At 35.9% G+C, this 27,574-nt stretch overlaps 1 protein-coding gene across 4 annotated transcripts in view; it reads left to right on the top strand.

Annotated features, from left to right (window-relative positions):
• MAP3K1 (mitogen-activated protein kinase kinase kinase 1) overlaps positions 1–27,574 on the top strand; it is a 62,450-nt gene that overhangs the window by 21,296 nt on the left and 13,580 nt on the right. For 3 of the 4 annotated variants that reach the window (XM_076361932.1, XM_076361928.1, XM_076361930.1), the window contains exons 2-11: positions 15,953–16,103; positions 18,645–18,851; positions 20,613–20,813; positions 21,733–21,849; positions 22,403–22,551; positions 24,515–24,636; positions 25,392–25,473; positions 25,603–25,780; positions 26,561–26,851; positions 27,295–27,416. In XM_076361932.1, coding sequence (XP_076218047.1) covers positions 15,953–16,103; positions 18,645–18,851; positions 20,613–20,813; positions 21,733–21,849; positions 22,403–22,551; positions 24,515–24,636; positions 25,392–25,473; positions 25,603–25,780; positions 26,561–26,851; positions 27,295–27,416 — 1,620 coding nt within the window. Of the gene's footprint in view, positions 1–15,586; positions 15,657–15,952; positions 16,104–18,644; positions 18,852–20,612; positions 20,814–21,732; positions 21,850–22,402; positions 22,552–24,514; positions 24,637–25,391; positions 25,474–25,602; positions 25,781–26,560; positions 26,852–27,294; positions 27,417–27,574 lie in introns of those variants that run through there. The other variant, XM_076361929.1, reaches the window with a different exon arrangement.

A 27,574-nucleotide genomic window follows, 5' to 3' on the forward strand; every position in this document is an offset into this window, starting at 1 on the left:
TGCCACCCTGTCAGTTTTCCTGGGAAGTTGTTGCAGGACCATGTTATGAATTGGATTGGAGATCAAATCCAGTTCAACAGTTTTCTATTTTCTCCTCTCCATCTTCAAATTTCAAAATGTGTGGTATTAGTTTTTTTGGGTTTTCTGAAGTCAGATCCACATCAGTAGGGAGGAATAGAAATGAATAATCGAGGCGGGGAGTAGGAGCTCCTCAAACTGACATTGCTGCTGGAAAGATGGTATATGGAACTGTTTCAACAGGTTACCTGCCCAAGTTAGGATAGCTTCTGGCCCCTTCATCCTCTGTAGTGGTGTATATAACAGTTTATTCAGAGCCTAGGTATTTAAATTACCTAATGTGTTTCTAGGCTTGTTATCATTCTAGTTCTAATGTTAGTACTTGATCCAAGAGTATTCTAGCAGCAAATTCAAGATCCTGCTTGCATATAAATATTTTATGGACTCTTTGCTGTTTGATTATTATTTTTTAAATACTCAGTGTATTTTTTTTCCATGCTTAAAAGTATCTTAATCTATAAAACTTAAGGATTTATAGTTGAGATTTAGATCCATAACCAAACTGAAAAACTTGAAGTACCCACAGCAGCAGTAACTTGGCCTTTCTTTAATGGATATGGAATGGCAGATGGAGTGATAAAAAATGAAATTTGGATGTCTTAAGTGGATTTGCATTCAGATGAATACCCTGAAAAACTGTTTTAACTTTTTTCTTTTCATTCCTCATAAATTTTTGAAAACTGCTTAGTAAAGAAAGAAAAAACTTGCAATTTTTACTTTTTCTGTGTTGTCCCATGAAATAAATTTTCAGTAATCTCTCTGAACTTCCAGTTTTACAAATGTTCTATATGACCTTCAGTTTGATAACTGAATCCCAGGGAATGCTAATCTTTTTTTAAAGACTACATTATAATGCGAAAAAGCTTAATATCTCTGTCACATACTGCTAGTAGATTGGAAGGTTTTAGAACTTTGTTGCAGCCTGCTATGAGCTGATTTATGTTGCAAAAAAATGCAATACTTCTGATTTTTCTGTTTATGATCTAGTTCAACTCTGGCCTATAGAGGAGACTTTACGTGTCCATTTTCCCTTTTGCTGTATGAGTACATCCTTTAGTTGCAATATTAAAAATAAAATTGTCAGCTTTACTTTTTTTTTAGTTAAAATTCAACATTTATATTTAATTGATTTTGTGTTTTCTAATGAGCTAACGAGGGAAGATGTTGCATCTTGTGTTTATGCATGACAGGTTTTAAAAGATTAATTACACAGGGTTTTTTCTTAATAGCCTAACATTAATATTTCTTAATAAATTGAACTTTAGGAAGTTGAATTTAAAAATTGCCATCAGGAATTAGTTATTTTGGACTGAACTGCATAGAAAACAAAGCTTTCAACTGAGGCCTCAGTTTGAACTCTGCTTTCATGTAGTAGCTAGCTCTATGCTGATGATACATCATCTCTAACTGTGCCTCTTGCCTGAAAAGGGGAGCGCAGCAGTCTTCATGAGTTTAAATGCCTGCAACATACTGCTGTAACTGCATTTTCTCATTAATACTTGAACTAAATTTAAGGATGGCATTTTACAGTAACATGGACTCCTAGTCTAACTGCATGTTTGTACGTTTCACCCAATGCTGAATTTTGTGTTACATTGGTTGCACTGACAGTGTTAGGTGCTAAGTTGAAAACCGGTCTGCCCTAGGAGGCAAGGGCTGCAATTTTGTTGTATCCCTCTAGAGCAGGTTAGTGTGGCTGTAAACAAGACCACATTTTCCTACCTTTTATCATTAGTGTTGTGAATTAATTGTGTTGAAACTGTCTGAAATCCAACATTGTTGGGGGGCAACATTAAAGCTTAATATGTAAGCAGATACAGGTAATGGGTAAAACACATCTGTGCATTAAAACAGTATTTGTGTTAAAGTTTCCTTGTAGGGAGGGATGCATGCGATATGCTTGCAGCAGCATCCAAAGTTCTTCTGTCTTGCTTTTGAAACTTGACAGAGCTATGGAAATACTGTCCTGTACATAGGGCTTTGTGTAGTAGGCTCTCTGCTTAAGGTGTGGATTTTTAAAATGTTTAATGTATTGGCAGCAACAAAATTTAAGATTAAGTACATTCATTTTATGATCCCTTCATAAATGAGACACTCATACCAGGGACTGACACAGTTTACGTGCTTTTCCCATATAGCTTTAACTTGCCCTGCAAGACCTTTCTTAAAAAAAAAAAAAAAATCCAAGGACAGTGCTAATACATGTGAAACTGAAAATCGAAGCTCTGATACTTACTCACTTTACAAAAACAAAAGCGTGCAGGGATAATTTGAATAAAATCTCTGCTCTTCAGGACTGAAGTTTCTCTTGAGCTGTTTTAAATAAAATGCAAAAATGTTTTCAATTCCACTGCTGCCTGAATACTTGCTAGTTCCTAATAATGATTGTTCTTGTTAATCAGGTGGTGGTGGTAGTGACAACTAGGAAGCAGAGGAATATAAGCAAAATATTTGTAATCTGGCTTTCCCTTATTTCAAACAGCCTCAGGATGGTAGCACTTGGGCATGTTGTTCTTTAGGGAGGCATGCTGAGAAATGTAGAAAAATGATAGTTGGGACAAGGAAGTGCTTTCAGTTGAGTATGTGGTTGGCAGTGGACTTCTGTGCTAAAGATTTCAAGGGTCAAATATAAACAAATGAAATGCAGCCACCTAAGTTATACTATTAATCTCCAAATCTGCTTGGTGATGTAAGACACCTTAAAAAAACAAGTGGATGTTGATTTTTGATTCTATTGTTTTTATGTTCTAGAACAGGCACTCCTGAACCAGGGGCCTACGCATATCTCCAGGGTTTATAGCTTAGTTGTATTTCACAAATTCCATAAAAATAAGAAACGCAAGGATTTTCTGTACAAAGGTATAATTTTAAAATTAAAAATAAAGTCTGCAAATCAAGATGTTTGAAAACCATGCTGTAAATTTGGGCTTGGTAAGAAAGCCTTCTAAAGAAAACTTAATTCCTCGTAATTTAAATTTCAATATGGCCTTGCTTCTCATGTGTAATAGTGAAATGTCCTCTTCCAGACAGATGATAGGAGGTTTCTCTTTTGTGTTTACAACTTTCTCAAACATGTATCATGAGAAGTTTGAGAAAACGGTAGAACTTCTTTGCATGTATGTGTAACTAAGTCATTGTTCAACCTATCAAAAATATTTTTAATGATTTTAATTTTGGCACATTGGATAAAGTTTACTTTTATGTATACCTTAATTTTTATTAGTAAAGTTACTGTTATAAAAGAATTAGTACATTCTGTTTTTCTGGTCTCAGGGAAGCAGTACACTGCTTTCACTTCACTGTAAAGCTCAGGTAAGCATTAATGCTTCATGATAGCCTGACCACATGTTTTATACCAGTTTTTTAAATTAGTTCCTTTGGGTGGGGAGGCAGGGATGAAGCAAGGAAACCTTGTCATTGCTGTACATGAATACTTGGGCATTGTGAACTTCATGTGGGAGCATCCCAGCATTCTTCCTTATATTGGGAATATTCATGAAAGGGCCTTGCTATTATTATTTTAGATTTCTTAATGTAAGTTTATTGATAGTGTCAGAATTCCAGAGAACTGCTCCATTAAATTTCACACTTGATTAGTTGAGGGCGAACACAATTGTGGACAGAAGATGAATGTTTGAGGATTGCATTGATGATCTTACACGAGTAGTCCACAAAAGCTTAGTGTATAGTATTGCAGAACAAACACAGTCTTTGTCTTTTGGGCTATGTGGGAGAGCAATTTAAAAATCTGAAAGTACACTTGTGTGTTAATGTTTTTTCTTTGCAGCCATGGACTTCACTGAGTGCTGCTATCTCAGCTGAAGCAATGCTTGAGGGTACTACACAAATGGTTAATAACTGCTTCCTAGGACCTTTCAGGGTCCTTTAGCATGGATGAACTGCATGGCAATTCTTAACCAAATTTTCCTTGGTTGCAGGTTCATGGTTTGGAGTCTTTCTTGCAGTTCTGCTTTGACTGTCTTAATTGAAAAGCTTGAGTGGGCCCCAGGCTTATTCTATCAGCTACCTGAAAGATGGTCTGTGTAGTTGTAGGTTGTATGTGATTGACGAAAAATTGATATCACTGGTCTTAAATGGTAGCTGATATCTTAACTGGTCAACAACATACAGGAAATCAGAACCTATTAGCTTGAATGCTGACAGTCAATTTCTGATGAAGTAAGAAGTTTAAATGGGCTGATAGTTTAAAAGAAGGATCTGACATTGTGCACTTGTAAAGTACTAAATACTGTATTTATTCCATCTCTGATGATTGTCAGTGTTAAATATTTAAAACAAGTCCCAAATAAAGCCAAACTTGAATTTTAAGTGCATCATTGTAATTCCATTTCTTAAGTTCCCTTTTTAAGGGAATCTAATATGTGAGAGGGAGATCTTTGTCATTGAAAACATGTCTCCTCTGCCTGAAGTAGACATATATCTCTGTATTCCTGTGCTCCAGATAATTATCTTACAGATATACTTGGCATGCATCCCACCTAAAATACCTTCGGTGCTCATCTTATAACCAATGCTGTTGAATACAGTTCTTTCAATAAGCAAGTAAATGGTTTTTTTTGTGATCATACTTACCTTGTAGCTTCAACAGTGTAAGACTACTTCCTCTTCTAAGACAAAAGTCGTTTCTTTTTTTGTGCTTGTGGGTTAGGGTGAATGAAAAAGCTTTCTTACAAGTCGTTTTAATGTGGTACCTATCCATGGCAATAAAGAAAACTACCTGAGTGCTGCTGTTGATATTTTTGAAATAAGTGGCTTTGAGATTTTTGACAGTTGGAATTGTTCGACTTTTTATAGTTTTTTGAACTCCTTTGTATGTCCACAAAACTTGTGTACTATGATTGCCTGTGCTTATTCCAGTTTATAAATTTCATGGTTTTCACAACTTCCTTCCTCCTTCCCCGATTCTTTTGGATCAATAAAAAGATGACATTAGTAAATTTAGCTACTCCGATTTTGTTTAACAACAGTATATGAAAGTTTGTGTTACTGTTGTAACTCCTTCCCAGCCAAAACCCATATAGTTACCCTTGGGGAAGAGATCAAGGAATGGAGTTATTAACTGGAATTACTCTCCTATTCAGTTGTGCTGCTGATTAGAAAGCACAGTGAAAGATTAACTCTCCAGTTCTGGAAAACTTTCCTCCATTCCTCTTCAAAGAGATTTTTAGCCACAGTAAGAAATTGTTCATCGTTCTGCCAAACACAGATACAGTTGGCATGATCTAGAGTTCATTACTTATTTTAAAATATTACTAATTTTCAATATAATTTGTGGCCTCAAAGTCCAACATGAGGTTAGAGACAGATTTGTTCCAACTACTGTAAAAGTACATATACCAGAATGATTGAATAATGCAATAGTGGGACATGGGTGAATATCAGTGTAGTTTTGGGGTTGTTCCACAGTGTGGTTTATTTTGTCCTGTTGGTCATGTCTTTTAATCTTTCCATACTTCCTTAGATGCAGAATTGTTTTCAGTGTTAAAAGTGGCATGGTGGCGTAATCAGTACAGTGATGATGTCTTACAAATTTTTACAAAATGATCACTTTACACAATCTTGATGGAAGGAGCTAGCAAGCATGGGAATCCTAAAAAGTGCTATCCTTGAATCAAAAATTGCTGTTTAAATTAAAAAATAAATGCAAGAAATGAGAAGTAGCCAAAGCACTTTCTGGTAGACTGCTGAAAGGCAGAAGTGAAGGCACCACTCCCAGCTCCCCCATAGCATTTACTTGATTTGAATTCAAAATGTTATCTGACGACTTTCTGCAGGAAGTGTAGGTTTGCTTTTTTTATTTTATTTTTCACTTACTACTTTCCCTGTATTGATTACTGAATCCATTGGTCTGGAGAACTTGGGAGTGTGGTCAAAGTGGGGTGCAGGGAGCTAGCATGTAGAGCTGTACACACTGAGCACTGGTTTTAGTAAGCGGAGAGATGACAGAGTGCTTGATGGCCCACAAAACCTGCTGAAGGTTGGCAGTAGTCCACTGGAAGTCAGTGTCCTAACTGAAATCTGAAAGTAATGAAGGCATCTTTATTCACTACCAATGTCTGTTTAAACTAAGACTTTGCACTTCATGTCAGATACTGCTACTCGTTCTTGAACCTGGACTTAGTAGGACCACATAGAACTTGTTAGATAAAAATAAATTAATTTTGCTTGTTTCATTTATTAATATTGTTTCACAGATAGGAAAAATGATATCCGGCTGACCCAATAGCCCTTACTTCTTACATCCTCCCTCAAATGCTGTATAAATGCTTAATACTGCTTCTAGTTGCTGTTGCACAGTATGTCTTGATGAAATTAGACTTTTCATATATTAGTATGTTTTGCATAAGTGTAATATCTATCTATATAATTTCATGCTCATGCATCTTTCTAGATAAATGTAATGTTGTTTATTTTTACCTTTTTATGGCAGGGTGCCCATGGTTTGTGAAACTGTTTTTCCCAGGTGCTTGCTTATAGGAGAATATATTGTGCTAAGGAACCTGAGAGGGAATGACTGAAATGAAACTTGAATGCAAAGCCTTTCTGATCAAATTCTGTTCACATGCAACGTTGTGTCCTTCTACAAATCACTGGTGACAAGCTGGAGCTCTTGTAAAGTGATGCTTCTCTAGTGTTACGCTTTCACGCTGCTATGTGAATGTGTCTGCAATCTTTATGTCAATTTTTAAGCAAATACTGAAGATACCCCTTTCCCTTTATCCAGGCCCGTATCAAAGGGATGTGAGCTCACTGCATTTTTACTCTGACAGTATGTAATTTGTAATTAGTATCAAGAATTACATTTCTAAAGAAGTATGCATTGCTATTAATTAAAAACTTAAGTACATTGTTATAAGTGAGATATGAATGCAGCAAAGTTTTTAAATAAAATCTCAATCAGGAATACACTGAGGATGATAAGAAAAAAGGCGTATTTTTGTTAAGGAGTAGTCCATATACTTGCTGTCCTGTAACTGGCTTCCTTGCTTTGTTATCACAGAGCTATTTAGTTATTACAGACTTTGTTTTTATTGTTTGCTAACTACATTGATTTTATTTTTTTTTTTAAGTTACCTCACTAAATACTCCCCTCCTCATCAGGTAAGATTTGTGCACTTATTTTCTCTTTACACTATGGATTTTAAAGAAGCCGCAATAGGAGTTACTGAAACTATAACCATTTTTAGCCATATGCTTGCAGAAGTTTTGAATGCCTTTTCCTGTCATTTTTTTGTCATGTTAGTGTGTTGTTATCTTACAAAAATAAACATTTGTAATAGTAGCTGCCATTGTTAAAGTGGGTGTAGTTACTGTATGCTTGGCCTGTGGCTAGATTAGTTGACAGATATCACCGAAAGGTCTCCTTGTTGCACAGAGAGACAGTGCTCTCCCTGTACAGCACAGAGCACTCTGTATACATGCGAGGGTGTTATATGTGTGAGAATTAAGGAACTGAAGTGCCTAAGTCTGGGTCTTCATGGTGAGAGCCAGTTCACTTTTGACTTTCTGCTCATAAAAATATGCTGTCCACTACAGATCTACCATAAGTGGGTGAAGGGTTCTAATACGTTGCTATAGGGTTGTATTTCTTCACCTAGCAGTTACTCAGAATAGGCTTGCAAGGAATTTTTTACTTTATTTTTGCACCCCAGGAAAGCTTTTTATGCCAGAGCCAGAAATATATATGGAAATGTTTAGTCCTCTTTGGCTTTTGGAGCAAAACTCAGCATATGGATAAGTCTTCGCAGGACAAGGGTGTTTTGAATGGGTCTCTTGAGTGTCAGTGAGCAAGACAGATATCTCTTTAGCAAGGTTTAGTGTTTATTTAGTAGAGTTTATTATTCCTATATCATAAGAAATCATATTAATGATACTGATTCTCAATGTAACTCAGATTGATAAAGATCTGAGGACAAGAAATATGAAAAGAGAAGAAAAAACAAAGTATAGCATAAGCTTAAAAAAGGTTGGTACAAATAACAAAACCAGACACAGACAAGATAAATAAAAAACTGAATTGGGATGATTAGCATACTAGGGTCCTGCTTCATGACTCCTAAATGCTATTTCAGTACAACTAGTAGGTGACAATAATAACTTGTTAAAATTGTCAGCAGTGTATGCTAAGAAACAAATATAACCCTGGTGAGAAATAATGATTTTTATCACAGCAGTAGGCAGTCAAATCATTCTTCAGAAAAAAACAAAAACAAACCTGTTAAACGTCTTTCTGGGTCTCTGGTCTCCTTCTGTAAGGCCAGAGATTGTTGGGTTTTATAACTTTTCGAATCTAGCTCTAAAACATTTAAAGACTTACTTGTTTTGAAAAGAATAAGTTTGGTTCTCCATTTGCCTTACATACTGTTTACTGTCTAACCAGTCATTAAGACTTAAAAATTTTAGAGTATGTTGTGTTTCTTTGCTAGAAATTACATGTTTATAAGCCTTTAATTTTTTATTTCCTTTCTTATGTAGTTTATTTTTATGATCATCTTTTGCTGAGAGAATTTTAAAATTCTCTTTCCAGCAGCAATCTTGGAACATATGGTATCTGCTGATAATTCTGCTGTTTTGAACAGGGCCAGAATGGTCTAAATTCCCTTTCTCATTTATAACTCCTCCAGAAATGATTTAATAGGTTTTAGCTTTTGAAATGCTACGTAGCTCATCCTGTCCAAGTTATTTGTTTGCATCCTATCTTATTTCCACCATTCTAACTGGAGGTGGAGAATGTAGTATGCACGGCTTTATCTGCTTATCCCTATTGTCTTAAGCTGATTCAAAGAAAGACATTTTACTATAAAATGTCTTACGGTCTTCTCTGTTGGGGATAGGGGAGTTAAATTGTCTAAAACTCTTTATCCCGTGCATTATGTGTGGAGACATTTTACACTGCTCTGACAGTCATCCAATGTGCAATAAGCAATTTCATCTTTAAAAGTGGGACAGACACTTAAGTCAAAACAGTATGAATGTTCTCGTATACCAAATACAGGGACTTATAAAAATAATCTGCAATGAGAACTTTGTTTTAGGACTTCTGTTTTGGGTTTTATCATACTTTTAATCCCATCTTTCTCTTAATGGCTTCAGACTTTTACATCAGTGAGGACCATATCTGTTCTGACCTGATGCTTTCTACATCTTAGCCAGTTGCATTTCACCTAATACTCCTGTTTTGGGTATGCAGGTTTAAAGAATCTGAATCCAAAGTTCAATTTGGTGCCTAAGAGATTACACTACATACTATAAGTTAAGAATTTGATTCTGTTAAAAGGGGAGTTGGCTTACGTGATATATGACCAAGTAAAAACTTGGCCTTATACTTCAGCAAGAGGTAGAGGAGGGCTCTGGTGGGCTAACCTGGGGAAAAAAGGCTAACCTGCCTTTCTAACACCTGCACTTGAGATCCTATAACCTGGTGCAGACGAACTAATCACACAGTTGACTGTCAGTGAGCACTCATATTCCAGTCTTTTTAATGACGTTACTGCTGTTCTTGGAGTAGGGCCCAGTAGTAAATTGCACTGGGATGGGCGCAGGACTTGTCTATTCTCTTCAGTTGCCGTAATGTGAACTAGGCATACTGGATTCTGTTCTCTGTTGGGATACTGAAGTTTGTCATACAGTAAGAAACTTACGGATCTTTGTGTAAGCTATATTACCACACTTCAGATATATTAGTCCAAACACATAAAACTACAAAAATACTTAAGCTGCACAATTATTGGTAGCTTTGGGTCTCATGTATCAATATGAATTATCTACTTCCTGTAATTTCCAGAAATTCTGGTCAGTAATGGCATAAACTTTTAGTTTTATAGAGATAAAATACCAGATTCCCTCTGCAAACCTTTTAGTATGAAAGTGAAGATTCTGAGAGATCATGTAATATAAGTGCTATTTTTACATGTTGAAAATACCACACTGTGTATACCTTGATGCATCTGAGTTGGTACTGGGAGACTAAATAACAGCAGGAAGGATTACAGAGCCCTAGGATCTTTTGTAATACTTGTTTCAGATGTCTGAGAGCCTTCTTATGAAACATGCAGAAGAGAGAGGCCCATTTGATTAGCTTTGTAGCAAGCATCTGTTGCAAACAGAGACTGGTATTTCTTGGCTTGTTTTGTAGGAGGACTCATTTTCAGTGGCTACTGAATAGTGCCAAAATCTCAAAGTATGGCTAGGTGGCTTCAGAGCAAGCAATCCAACCAATGTTTTACATATTTCAAGGAGGTGGATTTGTCTTCATAGGAGCTAGAAAATCCAGGCAGGTAATTTACCTCTGTAGCTTTAGACATCCATCTTTGGAGATTTGAGCCTTCATCACTGAGGGGATGATCCTTGTTTACTAGGGCCTGTGAGGTTCCGCTGAAGGTGATGGCTCAGTCTGTGGACATAGTGCTTTGGTTGTGAATATTGTCCTGTTAGCAGTGAAGTATTCTCTTTGATAAATACACCTTTTGACATACCAGTCTTCAAGAGGCATGCTTGATAAAATGACTTTACAGGGAGAGAAGACAAGGGTTGAATCAAACTGGGACTAAATAACAATTATTATCAAACTAGTAGAGGTATAGGCTCAGTAGTTCTCATTTAGAGCCAAATAACAGAATGGTTTTTCTTTCATGTTTCCACATTCTGTACTGGTTTGTTTCCCTTTTACAGAAAAATGCTGGAAGAAATAGGATATGTTGTAGCTTCTAAAACTACTTTGATGTAAAGATGCAGTGGCTGTCACCTGATGGTGTTTTCCAATAGGGGCTCTTGCACTGCAGCCTGGGACCCCCAGGGCAGCAGAGGTTCCACAGAGACCTGTTGGGTGTTATGTTTCCCTGTTTAATTACATCTGGGCACCATTTATGCTTTTTCTGTATTTTTATAACATACAAATGTATTTATAAGTATGTTTCAAAATATATGTAGAAGGTACAAGCTTATGTAAGGTAAATAGAAGGGTGTTTCTAATGCAGAATGCTTGTTAGTGATTCATCTAAATGACATAAGAAAGTGGCAATTTTTTAATGTGAAAGGCAAACAGTAGATGTAGAGTACCACTCAATATATACTCCTTGCGAGCTTCAGTGGATGGTGTGTTGGCCAAATGAAGAGAGCCTACGTTATTCTGAAGGGAAGATGATGAAGAGCTATTGGAGAAGCTGAGGCAGCTAGGAAAAAGAAATATGATTATTGTTTTCCCTTTTGTGTTTGTCAGGTACTCTAACAGAAGAATAGAACTTAATTTCATACTTCTATAACATTTGGCTAAAATCCCTGTAACTATTTTAGGAAGCCAGATTCATTAGTCTCTATGAAGTAGTGTGTTTGATGCTGTCTTTAAGTGGTAATTGCTGCCATTTAGTACCAGGTTGAGAAAGTTCCCTGTTTCAAGTTCCATGTTTCATTTTAATAGAATGTGCCATACCTGATCTTTTGCTTTGTTAGGATGGACACAAATGGTTAGGTGATAGATGCCAGCAGTAGTGGATCCAGGAGGAGAAGGAATGAGAGACTGGCAGGAGGACAGACGATGCCTTGCCCATCTTGGTCTGATTTTTTTTTTACTGATCTTGATATCATTAAAAATACTTAATGGCAAAAAAGAAACTGTGAGCACTACTGGAACTGTTAGTGGCAAGAAGTTATCTAAAACTCTAATAGCTAACCTTCTCAATTCAGGGAATGGCTAACTCTTTTGTCCCTGTTCCCCACACTGAGTGCTGCTCCTAGCATGCCTCCAGGCCAGCTGACTAGCCCAGCATTCTAGGGACCTGTTGAGGCTTGGGTTGCAGGTAGCTGGGTGCCCATATTCTTGCTTAAGGTCCCCAAAATGAGCACTGTACCCTCCATCTAAGCTTGCCCCCAGTATTGATTGTCACCATATATGGCATTTGCACTGAGCAGAATATATAATTTCTCCCATATTCGTTCCTTCTCATTCAGTGCTTTTCCATCAAACCCTGGGCTCTTCTCCTCACAACCTATTGTTGTTAAATGCATCAATTGTTTCTGTGTGACCACTTTTGTTTGTGAATGTTTTCTGTGGTCACCCATGGTTTGACTGCTGCTGGTATGCAAATGGTATGCAAGTTACCTTTGCTAACTTGCTTCAGACAAATGTTTAAAAAAAAAATTACTCAGCAGCTAATAACTTTTTTCCTCCCTATGATTGGGTATTTGTGGATATAGCAGACGGAGTTTCCCTTTTCTTGGTGAATTGACTCTTTCCTGTTTCAGAACTTGCCTTTTTCCTGTTTTCTTACTGCTGATAAAATCTGGTCCAGCGTGGCTACTGGATAAAGCTCTTTGCCCAAATAAGACAGCAGAGAAGCCAAGACATCTAGCTGTTTCTAAACATTGGGAAGCACAAGAAAATGAACTGGAGCTGCGATTCAGCTTTTGTATACCATTATATGCCCTTTGTAAGAAAAATAATTGCAGAGAATTAGTACTAAATTCACTGAGCTATTCCAAAGTAAATCTTGCTTGTGTATTCCACAACAGCTTGCTAAATAACGTGTATTGAGTACCTTGTTTTAAAATATTGAATCATTGAGCCATAGAGAACAAGTTGTTAATAATCTAACTATTCAATTACTGTTTGCAAGTCTTCAAAATTAAGACACAGAAACAAAGGACAATGTTTTGCCTTCCCTATTGCACAAGATGTTGCAGTAGACTGTTTCCACGCAGTACATTAATCTTATTATATTTAGTTTTATAGTTCATGAAGCAAATAATCCAAAGTGAATAATGCAGTTATTAATGTGCAGACCACTGAGCTTATGCATTAAAAAACAGTAGTAATCACACTGTTGAGCTTGCTTAGTACTTTAGAATTACAATTTAAATCCATTTCTTCGGAATTTCTTGACTAATAATACAGGAGCTGATGTCTGTTGGTTTAAAACTACTAATAAAACGAATTTAAAAGATCCTTAATGCTGCCTTTTGGGGGGGCAAAGTTTAAAAGTTAAAATTTATCTGGAAAAAAGCCTTGTATCTCTTTTTGCTTGATTCATGAAAAGCTGAAACATTTAAAAGCAAAATCCTCTGCTTCCTCCACAAAGCAGAGGCGTGGGCTGTTGAGAAATGTCAGACTCCCTGGTCCAAACTAGCATGTTCTAAGATCTGGTTTTTTGCCTGCTCCTTAGCTTTGTCACTGCTGTTCAAATAAAGCACCACCTGGCAATCACTTAAGCACATCGTTACTTTGACTCATGAATAGGTTTTGCTGTATGAAGATCAGAATGCACTGTACCTTGCAGGATCAAGTCTTCGGTGGAATATGCTCTGGATTTATTATTTTTATTTTGTGCTGAGGTACAGTGATATGGAGACTGGCAGTCTATCCATTGTCATATAGGAAAACTGTAGCTTGCCTGGAATAGATGAGGGGGTTGCTTTAGATTAAAAAAAAAAAAAAAGAAAAATCCCTGCAGGTTCAGGGCCACAAAATGAAGATGTCCTGCAGTATGCAGGAGCTTTGTGCAGCCACAGGAAAATATTTTTTCCACAGACCCAACAGTATAAGAATATTTAATAAATATTCTAGCCAAGCGTGAGTTAAAATATGAAGTTTTCTTGAGCACTTCAAAAACTGAATTCTATAAAACTACCCATAATACTTAAATTCTGCAAAAAGATAACGGTGGTTTACTAAGCAAAAGTTTTCGGACTCGGTTGCTCTTTCCCACCTGCGTGGAGGAGAAACACAAGAGTTCTTTGTGCAGGCGAGAGTAGATCGGTTTAGCTGTCACATGAGAGGAAGATAGTTGCTTCTGCTTTTTAGAGAACAAGCACAGATTGTGAAGCCTCCACTGTTGTATTACATTGTTCATGAATTCAAGTCCAAGGGCCTCTAAAAGACTTTTTTTATATCAGTTGGGAAGAGTTAATCATGGTTATATGAACAAATGAAATACTGTGTCATTCTTTCACTGCTGGGATAGTGTTTTCTGTCTTGTATACAAAGTATTCATGAAACTGAGGTGGTTTATGCCATGGAATAACTAATATAAAAAACAGAGTAACTGTATTTTTAACTTCCACCTATATTATTTCGAGCGGTACTGTTCTTATGCAAAGATTTTTCTTTGAACTGATTTTTTTGACTGAGGAAAAAATACGAAGTTGACCCTTTTTACACAATAGTTTTTTCCCCTATTTTAAACTTTTAGGCACATTCTCCATTTGGACTCTACCAGCTGCTATAATATCTTTGTTTTTCATTAATTATCATTAGGTTTTTTGTCTCTGTTTCTAGAAGGCAGCAGTATGGAATTCAATGCTGGGACAAAAATAATTTTTATGTCACTTGCATTAGTTTTGAAGTAAAGCAAGCATTAATGCTTAACCTCTGAAAAAAACATTCATTCTTAGGTGGTTTGTGTTTCTATTTATAAACATTTCTAAGTCTTTAATTGCTAGACACAGTTCTGAGTATCTAAAATTGGTTATTAACAGTAGGTCTAGATGTTGCTTGAAAGAAAATGTATTTTGTTTACAGTGTCCATCTGCTTATTACATTTCAGCACTGAACAGGAAGAGTTATTTCCTGCCTCAGAATACTTTGTTTCCTTTGTCTCTACGATGAGAGGAAAAAAATAACAGTACTCCTCCTGACCAGTGAAAACTTCTCATTTTTCTAAGTAGGGATTTGTAATAAATGAACCTTAGTAATACATTGCTGATGAAGATAGGAATTGTAATTTTAACATCATCTTATTGCAGTGAATGTTACAGGGAATATGTTGTGGGTCATCATACAGTACATAACTGTAGTTTTAACTGCATAGCTAAGTGTTTCAGAAGCTGAAGGCTGCATGCATGAAAGCAGCGGTTGTAACTAAATTATATAGCCTTGTCTTCCACTTTGTGATTTTATTTTTGAAATAAAATTTCATTCTGAGAGTTGGCTTCATCAAGCTTGCTTATTTTTAAAGACAGCTAACTGCAAGAAGATGGGTGGGGATGATGTACTGCTGCTTAAGAATGTGGTTTTCTTGGTGATTTAGCAGATAGCTCAACAGAATCAGGAAATCTTCCAGACTGTTCATATTTGTTTTTCAGTGTCTGACAGTATTTTTTGCTTTTTTGTTGTTGCCAGCAATCACAAGCAACTACTTTGCTGTAGGTCAAAAAAGTACAAGCCCAGATGGGTTACACTTTAATTTTACAGATACGAACTTGCTGTGAAATTTGCTATAATTATAGCTGACTTGAAGAGCTTTTGAGTCATCAGTCACTCAGAAGGCAACTCTCAAGGCCACTAGCCTTACTTTCATGACTTCTGTGTCTAGTTTAAACATACTTACTGTGTATTAGTTTACAAATCCTCTTTTTTGAGGAAGAGTTCATGTATAGGAAGAGGCACTACAGATATAGTTTCATGCTTGTGCATCATTTCCTATAAAGATGGAAAATTTTCACCATTAATTTATATTCATTTTGTAACTTGTTTTAAAATAGAGATTGCAAGCTTTGAATTGCCAAGGAGTGCATGAACCATCACAACACTTGTGAAACCTTTGGTGAATGACATGACATACAGGGTAATTTTTGTATTGGTTTAGTATTTGCTAAGACCTTGCTTTTTATTGGGTGTCTAATGTTACAAGCAGTACACACATTTTAAAGACATAGCCCTCCAAACAGGTATGCTGCAAATGGCAGACTAGCAAATTAGTCATAACTCTTAAAAGGCTTTCTGCAGTCAGTTGGAAGTAATGTTTTAGCAGATGCTTTGTAAGGAGAGCGGGAATAGGATGGCACAAAGTTTCAGAATGCTGTGATATTATACTTTAACGAAAATTAATTGTGTTTATGACTTTTTTTTTCTTTGCTGTAGTCGTGACATGGAGAATAAAGAAACCCTCAGGGGGTTGCAGAAGATGGATGACCGCCCAGAAGAGCGCATGATCAGGGAGAAACTCAAGGCAACGTGTATGCCAGCCTGGAAGCATGAATGGCTGGAAAGAAGAAGCAGGAGAGGCCCTGTGGTAAGTGGCACTGATGGAACGGCAATAACTGTAACAGCTATTACAAATAAAAATTCCTTAAATTTCTTGCTGTTAGAAACCTCTTTTTCTTAACAATTTGCATACTCTTAATCATGGTCCTCCTGTTCATTTTTTGAGTTGTTTAACAGGAAACCGTGGCTTTCTGAAATGTACGCATTTATTAAGCTTTATTTTTAAGAAAAAGGCATATAGCTGTGGTGCTGATTTGTGTAGTATAAAATAATACTGTGACAACACTGCCCTCTAACGTCAACAACAAAAGCAGCTCTTGTTCATTAGGTAAAAACTTGAGTTTGAGTGCAAAACGGCACTATAGTCCTTTGTACTCCCTTGATTCTTAGGGGTTTCATGACTTAAACATTTTCAAACTAAGGAAAAGTGAAGTTTTCTATGTATTGTTGCGGAAGTGTATGGAATTTTTGCTAGATAAAAACAAGCTGCAATCTTACTAGAACCAGAAAAAAACCAAAGCTGAGTAACTCCTTCACACAAGTCTCCACTCTGCTAAACTTTGGATGCCAGAGTATTCTATTAGCCTTTTTGGTAATGCTTTTATGTAAATGGCTCAGAAGCGGCTTTAAGAAATTGCGGGCAGATCAAACCTGAAACTTATTAAACATAGTTACAATTCTATTTAGTATAATGCTGGTTGGTTAATAGCCATTGGTTACCTAAAAGTGTAGTTGCATCTGTTGATGTGACTCCCATGTACCACTTGATGGGAGTGCTAATTTAAAGCTAACATCATCTGATGCAGTAAACAAGTGTTTGGGGACAGCTTTTCTGGAACAGAAATAAGAGCGTTCTGTTGGTAACTTTCTGTCATAAGAAAGAACATTGAAAATACCTACGAGTGCACCAAAAAAGCAATACCTCAAAGGGTCAAATAACACAAAACAGTTCTTACTTTAAAAACTTTTAAATGCGTCTTGGTTACTGCATAGCTTGAAATTGTTTCCCTGCTCAGCCCACTTTCCTTGAGGTTTCTGGGGTTTTTAATACAACTTTTGATGCTCCAGATTCTCAGTTACTACCATTTTACATTTTAAATGTTTTCCAACATAGCAACTGTAACTTGTCCATAGGCACATGAATTTGCATTCTGACCTTCCAGGAAAGAAAAAACATTACAGTAATTGGTAGGAGGGAAAAAAAGGCTGCACTGCTTTTTATACTTCTCCTTTATCCTATTCCCTTTTATAATCAGCAGTATATTTAAAAACAGTAGCAACAAAGGTTTCTGAAAAGTTCAGATTTGCAATACATTAAATATGGTGACTTCTTAAAGTAAAACAAGCAGTGCTTGGATCAAGGCTGTAAATGCAGATTTTTCTTCTCTTAGGCAGTGCCTAACTGCTAGACCACAACCTCCTCATTGTCCTCTCTCCCTGTAGCCTGCTGAAACTGAAATGCATTTCTAGATAGTGGAATAGCTTCAGCTGGATGAGTTAAATGCTTCAGTTTAAAATAGCATTTGACCTTGTGGATGCAGTCCAAATCATCAGGTGGAAAGGCACGGAGTCTGGATGTCTCTTCTTCCCCATACCCTGAGCAGGGAAAGCCCCTTCCGTTTTCTGACTAAATCAAAGAGACCTCTGCAACTTTCTAGAAGAGGTCTGCTCTGTTAATCTGAAGTGTTACTCGGAGCTTCCTTCCATCTTTGAGTCAAGCCTCTAAGACATGGAGAAATGTAGAACTAAAACTGAATCTGCCTGCTCTGACTGCTTTTAATTCTATTCCCAGGGGCCTTACTCTTATGCATTATGTAGGTCTGAGAGGCAGGCAGCTGAAAGTTGTCTTGAAATACTCCATGCCTCAGTGTCAAAATTCAGTGTTCATGCAACAAAGCACTGTATTAGGAGTTCACAGCTCACTCTGCTTGAGCACATGTGTCTATTCATGTAATGCAGCACTGTGCACAGTGATTAGCTCAGATACCAGATGTAGTGTAGCTGTTTTACTTGTATGGCAGGCAGAAAACCCAGGTGTGATTCTTGTAGGACACAGCACACCTTAATTTTGCTGCATTGCCTCCAGGTTTAAAGTAATTTCTACTTTGCAACAAGTATTGTGCTGTAGAAATAGCAACCCTAGTATTTCTCAACTGATACTTACTGTGTATAACAGGTGAATCCAACATTATAGCTCTTAATAAGCAGACAATGCCTGTAGGGGAAAAAAAAATCTTTTGGCTCCTACTATTCAAATGGGAGAACTGCTGTCTTTGAGATATGAATGACAATTACAGAAGTACTTTGAGAATCAAATCAGTTGCTGCCACAACTAACATAAGCAGCACAAATGGACAGGAAAAAAGGTTCTTGCTTTTGTGTTGCGTATAGATTAACAAGATAACCCCTATTAGATGTTAATACTAGAACCTAGGGAATAGGCAAACTTTGGATGTCTGGGTAATGGCTTAATTATGTAATGCTAGGAAAACAAGTTATGATTAACTTGTTTTGTTTTAGTGTAAAATGATCAATTTGTAATTCTAACACATGGTTTAATTTCTGCAAGGTGGTGAAACCTATCCCCGGGAAAGGAGATGGATTGGAAATGAACAAACTCTCTCTAGAACCTCAAGCTGAAGGACAAAGCACTGCTGCTTCACCTACACAGAAAGGAAGACGTAGTCCTTCTCCTAGTAGCTCCTCTTCATCATCTTCTAGGACGGTTAAATCTGAATCACCAGGTGTTAGGAGAAAAAGGGTATCTCCAGTGCCTGTAAGTTGCAAGCTGTGATGTAATTTTTAATTTGGCTATATTCTGCAATCTTTTGCTTATAGAGGCAATTAATCCTCCCTGTGTAGGGCAAGATGCTGATACAAAGGGGTTATGACAGGATATCACTTGAGTGAGATACGCAGAGCATATCTCATGTTAGTTTCTTATGTGTGGAATTTTATTCTCTACTCTTAAGTGTGTGTTTTCTTTTTAAGTCAGTCCTGCTTTCAATTTTTATTTCTAGGAAATAAATGAAGAAATATAGATACTCAGTCATGAAGACATGTATGTTCTTTTAGCTTGATTTGCATGAAGAGGTGCTAGTAGTTTGGTTTTTTCCTGTAGTTTTGTATGTCAGTTCTCCAGGCAGGTATATTCTGTCAGGGATAAGATTGTTGACTGGATTAAGATTCCTGCAGAAAAGTGTTACTGGTATGCTATTTGTGATCCTTTATTCCGGAATTGATCTTTATGTACAGATTAGGGAAGATTTAGGTACGTGCATTGTTAGAAGACTAAAATCTCTATCATTACATTTGATCTGGAATAGAATGTTTTGAGCAATAGTAACTGGCTTCATTAAAGAAGACCAAGAGTATAATGTTTTGAGCAATAGTATCTAATGTGTTTGCTTGTTATAAAAATGCTCATCTACATTTAAGCTTCATTTGACTTGCCTACAACTTCACAGTGCGAGTAAGAGTAAGATCTAATTGCTTTTATTGTCCCATTGCTCTAAACAAGGTTTCCAAAATCAATTAAAATATGTACTGCCATTCCTCTGAAGTAAGGATTAATATCACAAGTTACAGCACTACAACACAGCTCCTTTCCTCTTGACAAGAGAAACTGAAAGGTTAAAAAAAAAAAAAACCCCAAACCAAAACCACCACAACCCACTAAACTATCTAATTTAGCCTTTGATCCATTTTTACTTGATTGTTTTTCTTTGTTTTATATTAACCTTTCACATGAAAAACCTTAGAAGTTCATGCTATCTTTTACTGAACTGATGGACAGGGAGTCAATTATAACCTGCATCGTAACATAAAATTAAAAGTGGATATAAATCAAAGCAGAAGATTGGAAATTGGACAGAGGCATTAATGCATCTCATAATGTTAGAAATGTGAAGAATTTAAATAAAGACAATCATAATAAAAGATTTAGGCCATTGAATTTTTGATGATGGGGAAATGAAACGAAACAAAACAAACCATCCTGAGCTGAAAGTTGCTTTAATTGTGCAAAGGAGAAGAAGTTGTATCCTTTTTTCCTTTTCTTTGGAATTTCTTAAACTTTTGTTCTTCATTGACCCTATATTCCCTTTTGTAAACTGTAGTCATAGGATTTCTTCATTTATGAAATGTATTAGCATTATAGCCTTATATAATAACTTCCTATATTGAGTCACAAGTCTATGATTATCTTCTGATTGAATTATACTTGCTAATTCAGTAGTAATATGGTAAGGCAACCAACGAAGACTTGAAAATAGAAGCAATTTAAGACTTCTTTTCTGTCATAATACCAGATAAAATTTCAGTTACAAAATTTCAGTTTTTCTTCTGCCCTTGAGTTCTGGGTGTGGAAGAAAAGTAATCCTTTTAAAGTCATATAGTCTAAGTAGGTTGTAGTAGTTTCAGATTTTGGCCACTCTCGTATTCTATGTCATTTGGGGGGGGGGGGAACCAAAAAACCCAACACTTAATTAAACTTACTATTGTCCTGGAAATGCTTTTGATGGAACCACTTATGTAGTTTCAGAGTGGACGAATAACACCACCTCGACGAGCCCCATCTCCAGATGGCTTCTCTCCATACAGCCCTGAGGAAACAAATCGTCGTGTCAACAAAGTTATGCGAGCCAGGCTGTACTTGCTGCAGCAGATAGGACCCAACTCTTTCTTAATTGGAGGAGACAGCCCTGATAATAAATACAGAGTGTTTATTGGGCCTCAGGTAGAGAACGTTTTTGTGTTGTCTGTAGCTTTTATTAATTTATAGATAATCTTGGAAAACTGTTCAAAACCAAATTAGATCAAGGTACTCGCCTACCCATGATAACGGTTCTATAAAGTAATGTTTAAAGGTTGTAATCTGTGCTCATGTAATATAATGATCAGCTTGTATTTTGTCAAACACGTAGCAAGTATATTAGTTTTGTCTAAAGTTTCTCTTTTTTTTTTTAAAAAAAAGACTCTAGTTTGGAAGTAATTACTATTGTCCTGTCTATTTCTCATTCCTAGAAGTGTCTCCGAATGATGTATCTTAAGTATTTTTGGCTAAAATTTGGCCACTTCATTTTCCTAGTTTCTCACTCTGAAACACTTTATTTCCTCTATTCATGGGATATATACAAATGGCAAGCACATGACATAATTCCTTTAGTGGTGTGATAATTTCGTTAATACCCATAGTGAGGTCCTTTTCATAGACTTTCATAGTACTGATGTGATGCTACATTGGGGAACATCTAGGTTTTTGAGTAAACAGAAGCATCTCATTTAAGTTTGGTGTCATGTTATGGATATACAATGATTATATGCATAAATTCCTTCTAGTATGAAGTGTAGCAATAGCTTCAGTTGATTTTAAAAAAAATTAAAAATGGGAAAAAAGTCAGTTGAAAACTGGTGTAATAATTTTCTGCTTTTATATATGTATACCTGAATAATATTTTGGGAATTCACATTTTCTGTAAGGCCATGTAGGAAGATATTTACGCCTATATATGAAGTACTTTGCATGAACTACTGGGGTTTTTTCGGTGTGTGTGTGTGTGGGAAGTAGTAGATGTTCTATGATGCACTTAAATGTAGAAAAATTACCTATGTAATTATCAATTCAGTAGTGCCTTAGCATATACTTTTCTTTGCAGACTTGTAGCTGTGGCCGTGGAACGTTTTGTATTCATCTGCTGTTTGTTATGCTGCGGGTGTTCCAGCTTGAACCCTCAGACCCAATGCTCTGGAGAAAGACACTGAAGAACTTTGAGGTAATCGATTTCTAATAGCTTTAATATCAGATCTAAAATACACTCCAGGTAAAAGTCTTTAGGACATTATCTTAAAAATGCTGAAAACAGTTGCTTTGAAAAGCAACAAGAATATATGTTTTTAATTATATCTTTAATTCAGTCTCAAGAGCTCTGTAAGTAGAAAAAAATAAGCTGCAAATAGAAGACAACTAAAAGAATAGTAGAGAGCTGTAGTTTAGTGAGTGATTCAAATCTTGGATTTTCTACTCAAATTTGTGTATATGTCTCATTGATTAGCTGAAAGGTAAACAGAACGAAGGTCTTCAGAAGTAATTGTGGCATACTTAAAGCTGTTACTTTTAATAAGCAAATAAGTTTTTGTTGTAAAGTGTTTCTTGTGATCTGTTTATTAGTAAGACTTCCGAAATTCCTGCTGCTGCTACTGCTAATGCGTTATCATGATGGTGAATAGGTCTTTTTTTTAGCAGTAGTTAAGCTTCAGTAATATTACTTTTAATTACAAGCTATCCATAGCATAAATACTACTGTTGCTGTCTTTTTCTGATGTTAGGTTGAGAGTTTGTTCCAGAAATATCACAGTAGGCGTAGCTCGAGGATCAAAGCTCCATCTCGTAACACCATCCAGAAGTTTGTCTCACGCATGTCAAATTCTCATACATTGTCATCATCTAGTACTTCTACATCTAGTTCAGAAAACAGGTTAGTATTTTTCTAAAGAAATTAAAATCTTTATTCTGTAGTTTTCTTGTAATTTGGGAGGCTTAGAATCACCTACATTCTTTTTGTTCAAAGCTGCTTTCATTTCAAGCCATGTTAAGTCTCTGTATTTGCAAATGATCAAGTCAAGCATACATTAGTCACAGTGGTACCAAGTGGGCATATTTGCTTTATAACTTCTGTTTGAAAAATGTTAAGTAGAGTTGTGAAGAGAATTTTTCTGACCCTTTATGAATTTGGGAAACAAACTTTTGAAATCTAAGTGCAAGACTGAAGCACATACTAACTTTGGAAACCTATTTGTGCGCATTTGTTCAAATGCAGCACTTGTGCAAATGTTGACAAATGAAGAAACATGATTTTTCTTTTTCTCTTGTCCTACTTTGGAGAAATGCTTGTGCCTATGACAATATACTGAAAAATTTTGGGGTAAATGCACTCTGTTTGTGTAAACATATATATAAAAAAGATAAAAAAAAATAAGCATATATTTAAAAAAACGCTTCATGTAAAATGTGTGATTAAATTATTTTAAGGGAGCTATTAAACTATTATGATTTTTATAGTTTACAATATTAAACAATGCCTTATTTATCAATTTTAAGCGATGTTTGATTCTTTGATTTTTTTTTGGCGTCACTGTAAATAAATTGCATAAACAAAGTAGTTAAATACGTAATCTACTCTGGAACTACTTATCTGGCAAGCTAGTTCTTTTAATGTAGAAACCTGTGTAGGAAATTTTTTTTTTAATAGAATTGGCTTCACTGGTTTGTGAACTTCAGTGCATTAGTTTTCATTTTTTTACAGGATGAAAGATTTTTCATTTGTTTGCCAGTACACCTGATGATTAGTTCCTAGCATTACTGGTTCAATGAGATAAGCTGCTGTTTTGTGCAACTCTAATCTTGCATGATATAAGTACTGGAGAACACTGAGCATCAGATTCATTTGAGATAAAAGTTTATTTTAATGGATTTTTCAAGGAAAAAAGATAGTGTCAACCATTTGCAAGGAAATAGAAGTTAATGTATGTGTATAGAAATAATGTATATACAAATTAATTTTATTTTTAAAATATCTTGTTGGTGAACAAACATAGGGTTCCTGCAAGCTTTTAGACACTCACCAACTATAACTTAAATTTTTGCTATGAATAGTAAAGAGTTTTGCACATTTAAACAATATTACAGAAGATTAAAATCTGTGTTTTTCACGATGTGTTGTTAAAGTTCAGAATAATTTTTCTGGCAAAATCTCTGGTTATATCCATTTAAAAATTAAGGTGGGGGTAAATAAAATGGAAGCAACATGTAAAACAGGGAAATTTTTATTAAAAATTTACATGTGACATGTAGGTATGTTGGTGTTCATGTGAATCTATTGCATCTGTTTCTGTTAGTGGCAGAAAATTCTTGAGTGGCTGTTATCTTCTGTTAATTTTTTGAGTTTTACATAAGTTCATCAAGTAGTATTTACAGTTTCCTGTAATGGGCTAAAGACTACCTTGTGACTCAATACTCTGAAAGGAGTGTGATGGAAAAAAATGTGGGTAGCTTTCAAAATACAAAAGTTTCTTAGTTTTTCAAAACCAAATGATAAGTAAAAAAGCGAAGGTTGGTTTGTTTAAAGAAGCCTTAGTGGAAAAAAAAAATGTAAGTGCCTAAGGCTGGGCCTTTCAATCTCTAATTGGTATCTGACCTAGTTTGAAAAGATGTCATGCGTTTTGTGACTTTCCCTTTCATTTCAACAAAGTGGTGTCTGTATTCAGTGCTTCTAAAAATTTGGTTGCTTATTCAGATGGAGGTTTAGGAGAATGATTAATGAATAGCTTATAGTTACTCAGAAGTGACTGTTCCAAACTGGAACTTCATCTTTTTTCACTGTTAAAGCCATTTCTGAATTCTGATGTGCTGCTTCTACAATCACAAATCTATTTTTATAGTATGAAGGATGAAGAAGAACAGATGTGCCCCATTTGTTTGTTAGGCATGCTGGATGAAGAGAGCCTAACTGTGTGTGAAGATGGCTGCAGGAACAAATTACACCACCACTGCATGTCAATTTGTACGTTATCAACTTTGTCTAGTTAGGTTCTGGTGACTCTAAATATGCAAAAGTGTTATAACTTAGTGGGGCTTTGTTGCGTTTTTTGTTTGTTTTAAAAGTAAAAAAACAAACCTGCTCTGAAGTGATGACTGGTACCTCTTTGTGAGAGTTTGGTATCATTTGAGTACTATTGATATGCTTTATTTTATTAGTTCTTCACAAATCAAGTTTGTAATTTGATGCTTTGAGAAAGAAGTTAACTGCAGGGCTAGAGGTTTGAGCCTCTTTTACCTGAGTGAAAAGATTATGTCCAATTAGAGCAAGGTTAGGAACAGACTTTTAGCCCCCTGTGACTTGTCATTAGAATGCATGAAAGTCATCTACTATCAGCTAGGATTATATAGTGAATTACAGAGTATGCTTACATACTACACTAAATAAAGTATATAAATAGTTAAAGTTTGCTTTAACAAATAAAATTCCATCTCCCATATTTTAATACTTCTGAAAAAGCATTGCCTATGTTTGAGGTACAAAAGGAACTGCATATCAGTTCATAACTTTTAATATTAATTGTAGAGCTAAACTGAAGCATTTCTGCATGCAAAAAATGTTTAAATGCTCATATTTATCAGGCTGCTGCAAATGGCTCAGTTCAGAAGCATTTATCCTGAAACTAGCATTCTTCAGTAAAACTTAGAAATAGTAATGGCATCTTCTGGTTTTATGCACTGTAAAACTTAAGTATGTATTATCCTGTTGCTGTGTTCCAGGGGCAGAAGAATGCAGAAGAAACAGAGAGCCACTTATCTGTCCTCTTTGTAGATCTAAATGGAGATCTCATGATTTCTATAGGTAAGGATTCAGTGTGTGCATAACAAACTCTGTTTCTGGATCCTTAGTTGATGTTCCTAAATATGCTGAAGTATTTACTTCAGTAAATGTTTCATTTGTTAATCCACATTATTTGTTGTTAATCTGTAGTCATGAATTGCCAAGCCCTGCAGATTCTTCTGTTCTCCGTGTGGTTCAGCAACAAACTCAGCAGCAATCTACAGCTGGATCACAGAGAAGAGCCCAAGATAGCAATTTTAACCTTACTCATTATGGGGTCCAGCAGATCCCTTCTGCCTATAAAGATTTAGCTGAGCCATGGATTCAGGTAACTTTACTTTGTAAAAGAAGCTTCAAATGTAAAAACTGATTTTGAACTGTTTTGCTAGATTTGTCAGATCAACAATTCAAAAATTTATTCTGAATCCCATCAGCTTTGATTATTATTGGAAAGAACTATATTTAATTTGCATCAGAAGAGAAGGTTTTCCAGTCTTGTTTTAGCTGGGGTTTCAGTTTTGGACTTCATCTCAGACCTCATATTAAAGGTCCATGTAATAAAATGTAGTAGTCTTAACTCTAGTTTTGGTTGTGCAAGTGTCACATAAATACAAAGTGGGCACTTACTGTTACCCAAGTTGTGTTGCAGGAGCTGAATGACCTAAACAACCTCTAGAGTCTAGAGGTGGGTTCAACTGAGCAGGGGTCACACACTTAAAAGTGGGAGAACTTGTATTGCCTATATTTCTGCTGTAATTTTTATCTGGTATAGCTGGACCTTGGTTTCAGGTTTGTTTATATCAATGTCTAGAAACAAACTCCATACTGAATAATTAAAATTTAGAGGGAACGAAACCATCCATACAGTCGTCCTCCCACTTCTCTTAACAGAGTTTTTGGAGAACCAATGACTCATCATTTATGACGTTTCATTTCTATCACAGAATCCTTTTTTAAGACACTGTACCTTCTGACACATTTTTGCTGTCAGACTTAAGGTGATTTTTTATCAGAAACACTTCTTTGCTCTTTTTGATGGCTCTTCTTAGGTACTTAAGTTTCAGTATTGTTCAGTTTGACTACTGTAATGTTGCTTTTTCCTTGGCAGGTATTTGGAATGGAGTTAGTTGGCTGCTTGTTTTCTCGAAACTGGAATATACGAGAGATGGCACTTAGGCGTCTTTCCCATGATGTTAGCGGTGCTTTATTACTGGCTAATGGTGAAAGCACTGGAAATTCTGGAAGTAGCAATGGAAACAACACAAGTGCTGGAGCTCTGGGAGCAGCTAGTGGGTCATCTCAGACCAGTATCTCAGGAGATGTAGTGGTGGAATCTTGCTGCAGTGTGCTGTCCATGGTCTGTGCCGACCCTGTCTACAAAGTGTATGTTGCTGCTTTAGTAAGTAGTTGTTTACTCATCGTATTTTATTAATTTTGAAGTTATTTTATTTTTGAAGGGGAGGGAAAGGGAGGATATATATAAAGTCAGGAATCCTAGTAATTGTTGTTGAGCACTACTGATGACTTAACTTTTAACCATCATCTGAAAGTGGGATGAACAAAATCCTCAGCAAGAGTGAAATGGCATGACTCCACTGGCCAACCATAAGGAAATGCTTGCTACAGTGCTAAGTATTAACAGTACTTGTATGACTAGGTTCTTTCCAATCTCAAGGAATACATGACTAATTCTAACAGTGAATATGTAGTAAGCTATTTATCATGTAGGCATTTCACTGATATTTTAAATGCAATTTATATAAAACTATTTACAACTCTCTAAAAAAATGAATTGTGTTGCTAATTTGATTTCATATGTATTGCTTTTTTCCTTTCTCTTAGAAAACTTTAAGAGCCATGCTGGTATATACTCCCTGTCATACTTTGGCAGAGAGGACTAAACTACAGCGACTTCTCAAGCCAGTTGTAGAGACGATATTAGTTAAATGTGCAGATGCCAACAGGTATACTGTCTCATGAACTTCAAATTCATTTTGGATTGTTACTGAAATGTCTTGAAGCTTCATTTGTTGCTATTTATGTGGAACTAGGAGGCCATTTATAGTTGATGGTGAAATAAAATGTGTGGATCATAAGTATGAATATATCATGTTTTTGTTAA

This window comes from Aptenodytes patagonicus, chromosome Z (genome assembly GCF_965638725.1).
Source record: "Aptenodytes patagonicus chromosome Z, bAptPat1.pri.cur, whole genome shotgun sequence".
Lineage (NCBI taxonomy): Eukaryota > Metazoa > Chordata > Aves > Sphenisciformes > Spheniscidae > Aptenodytes > Aptenodytes patagonicus.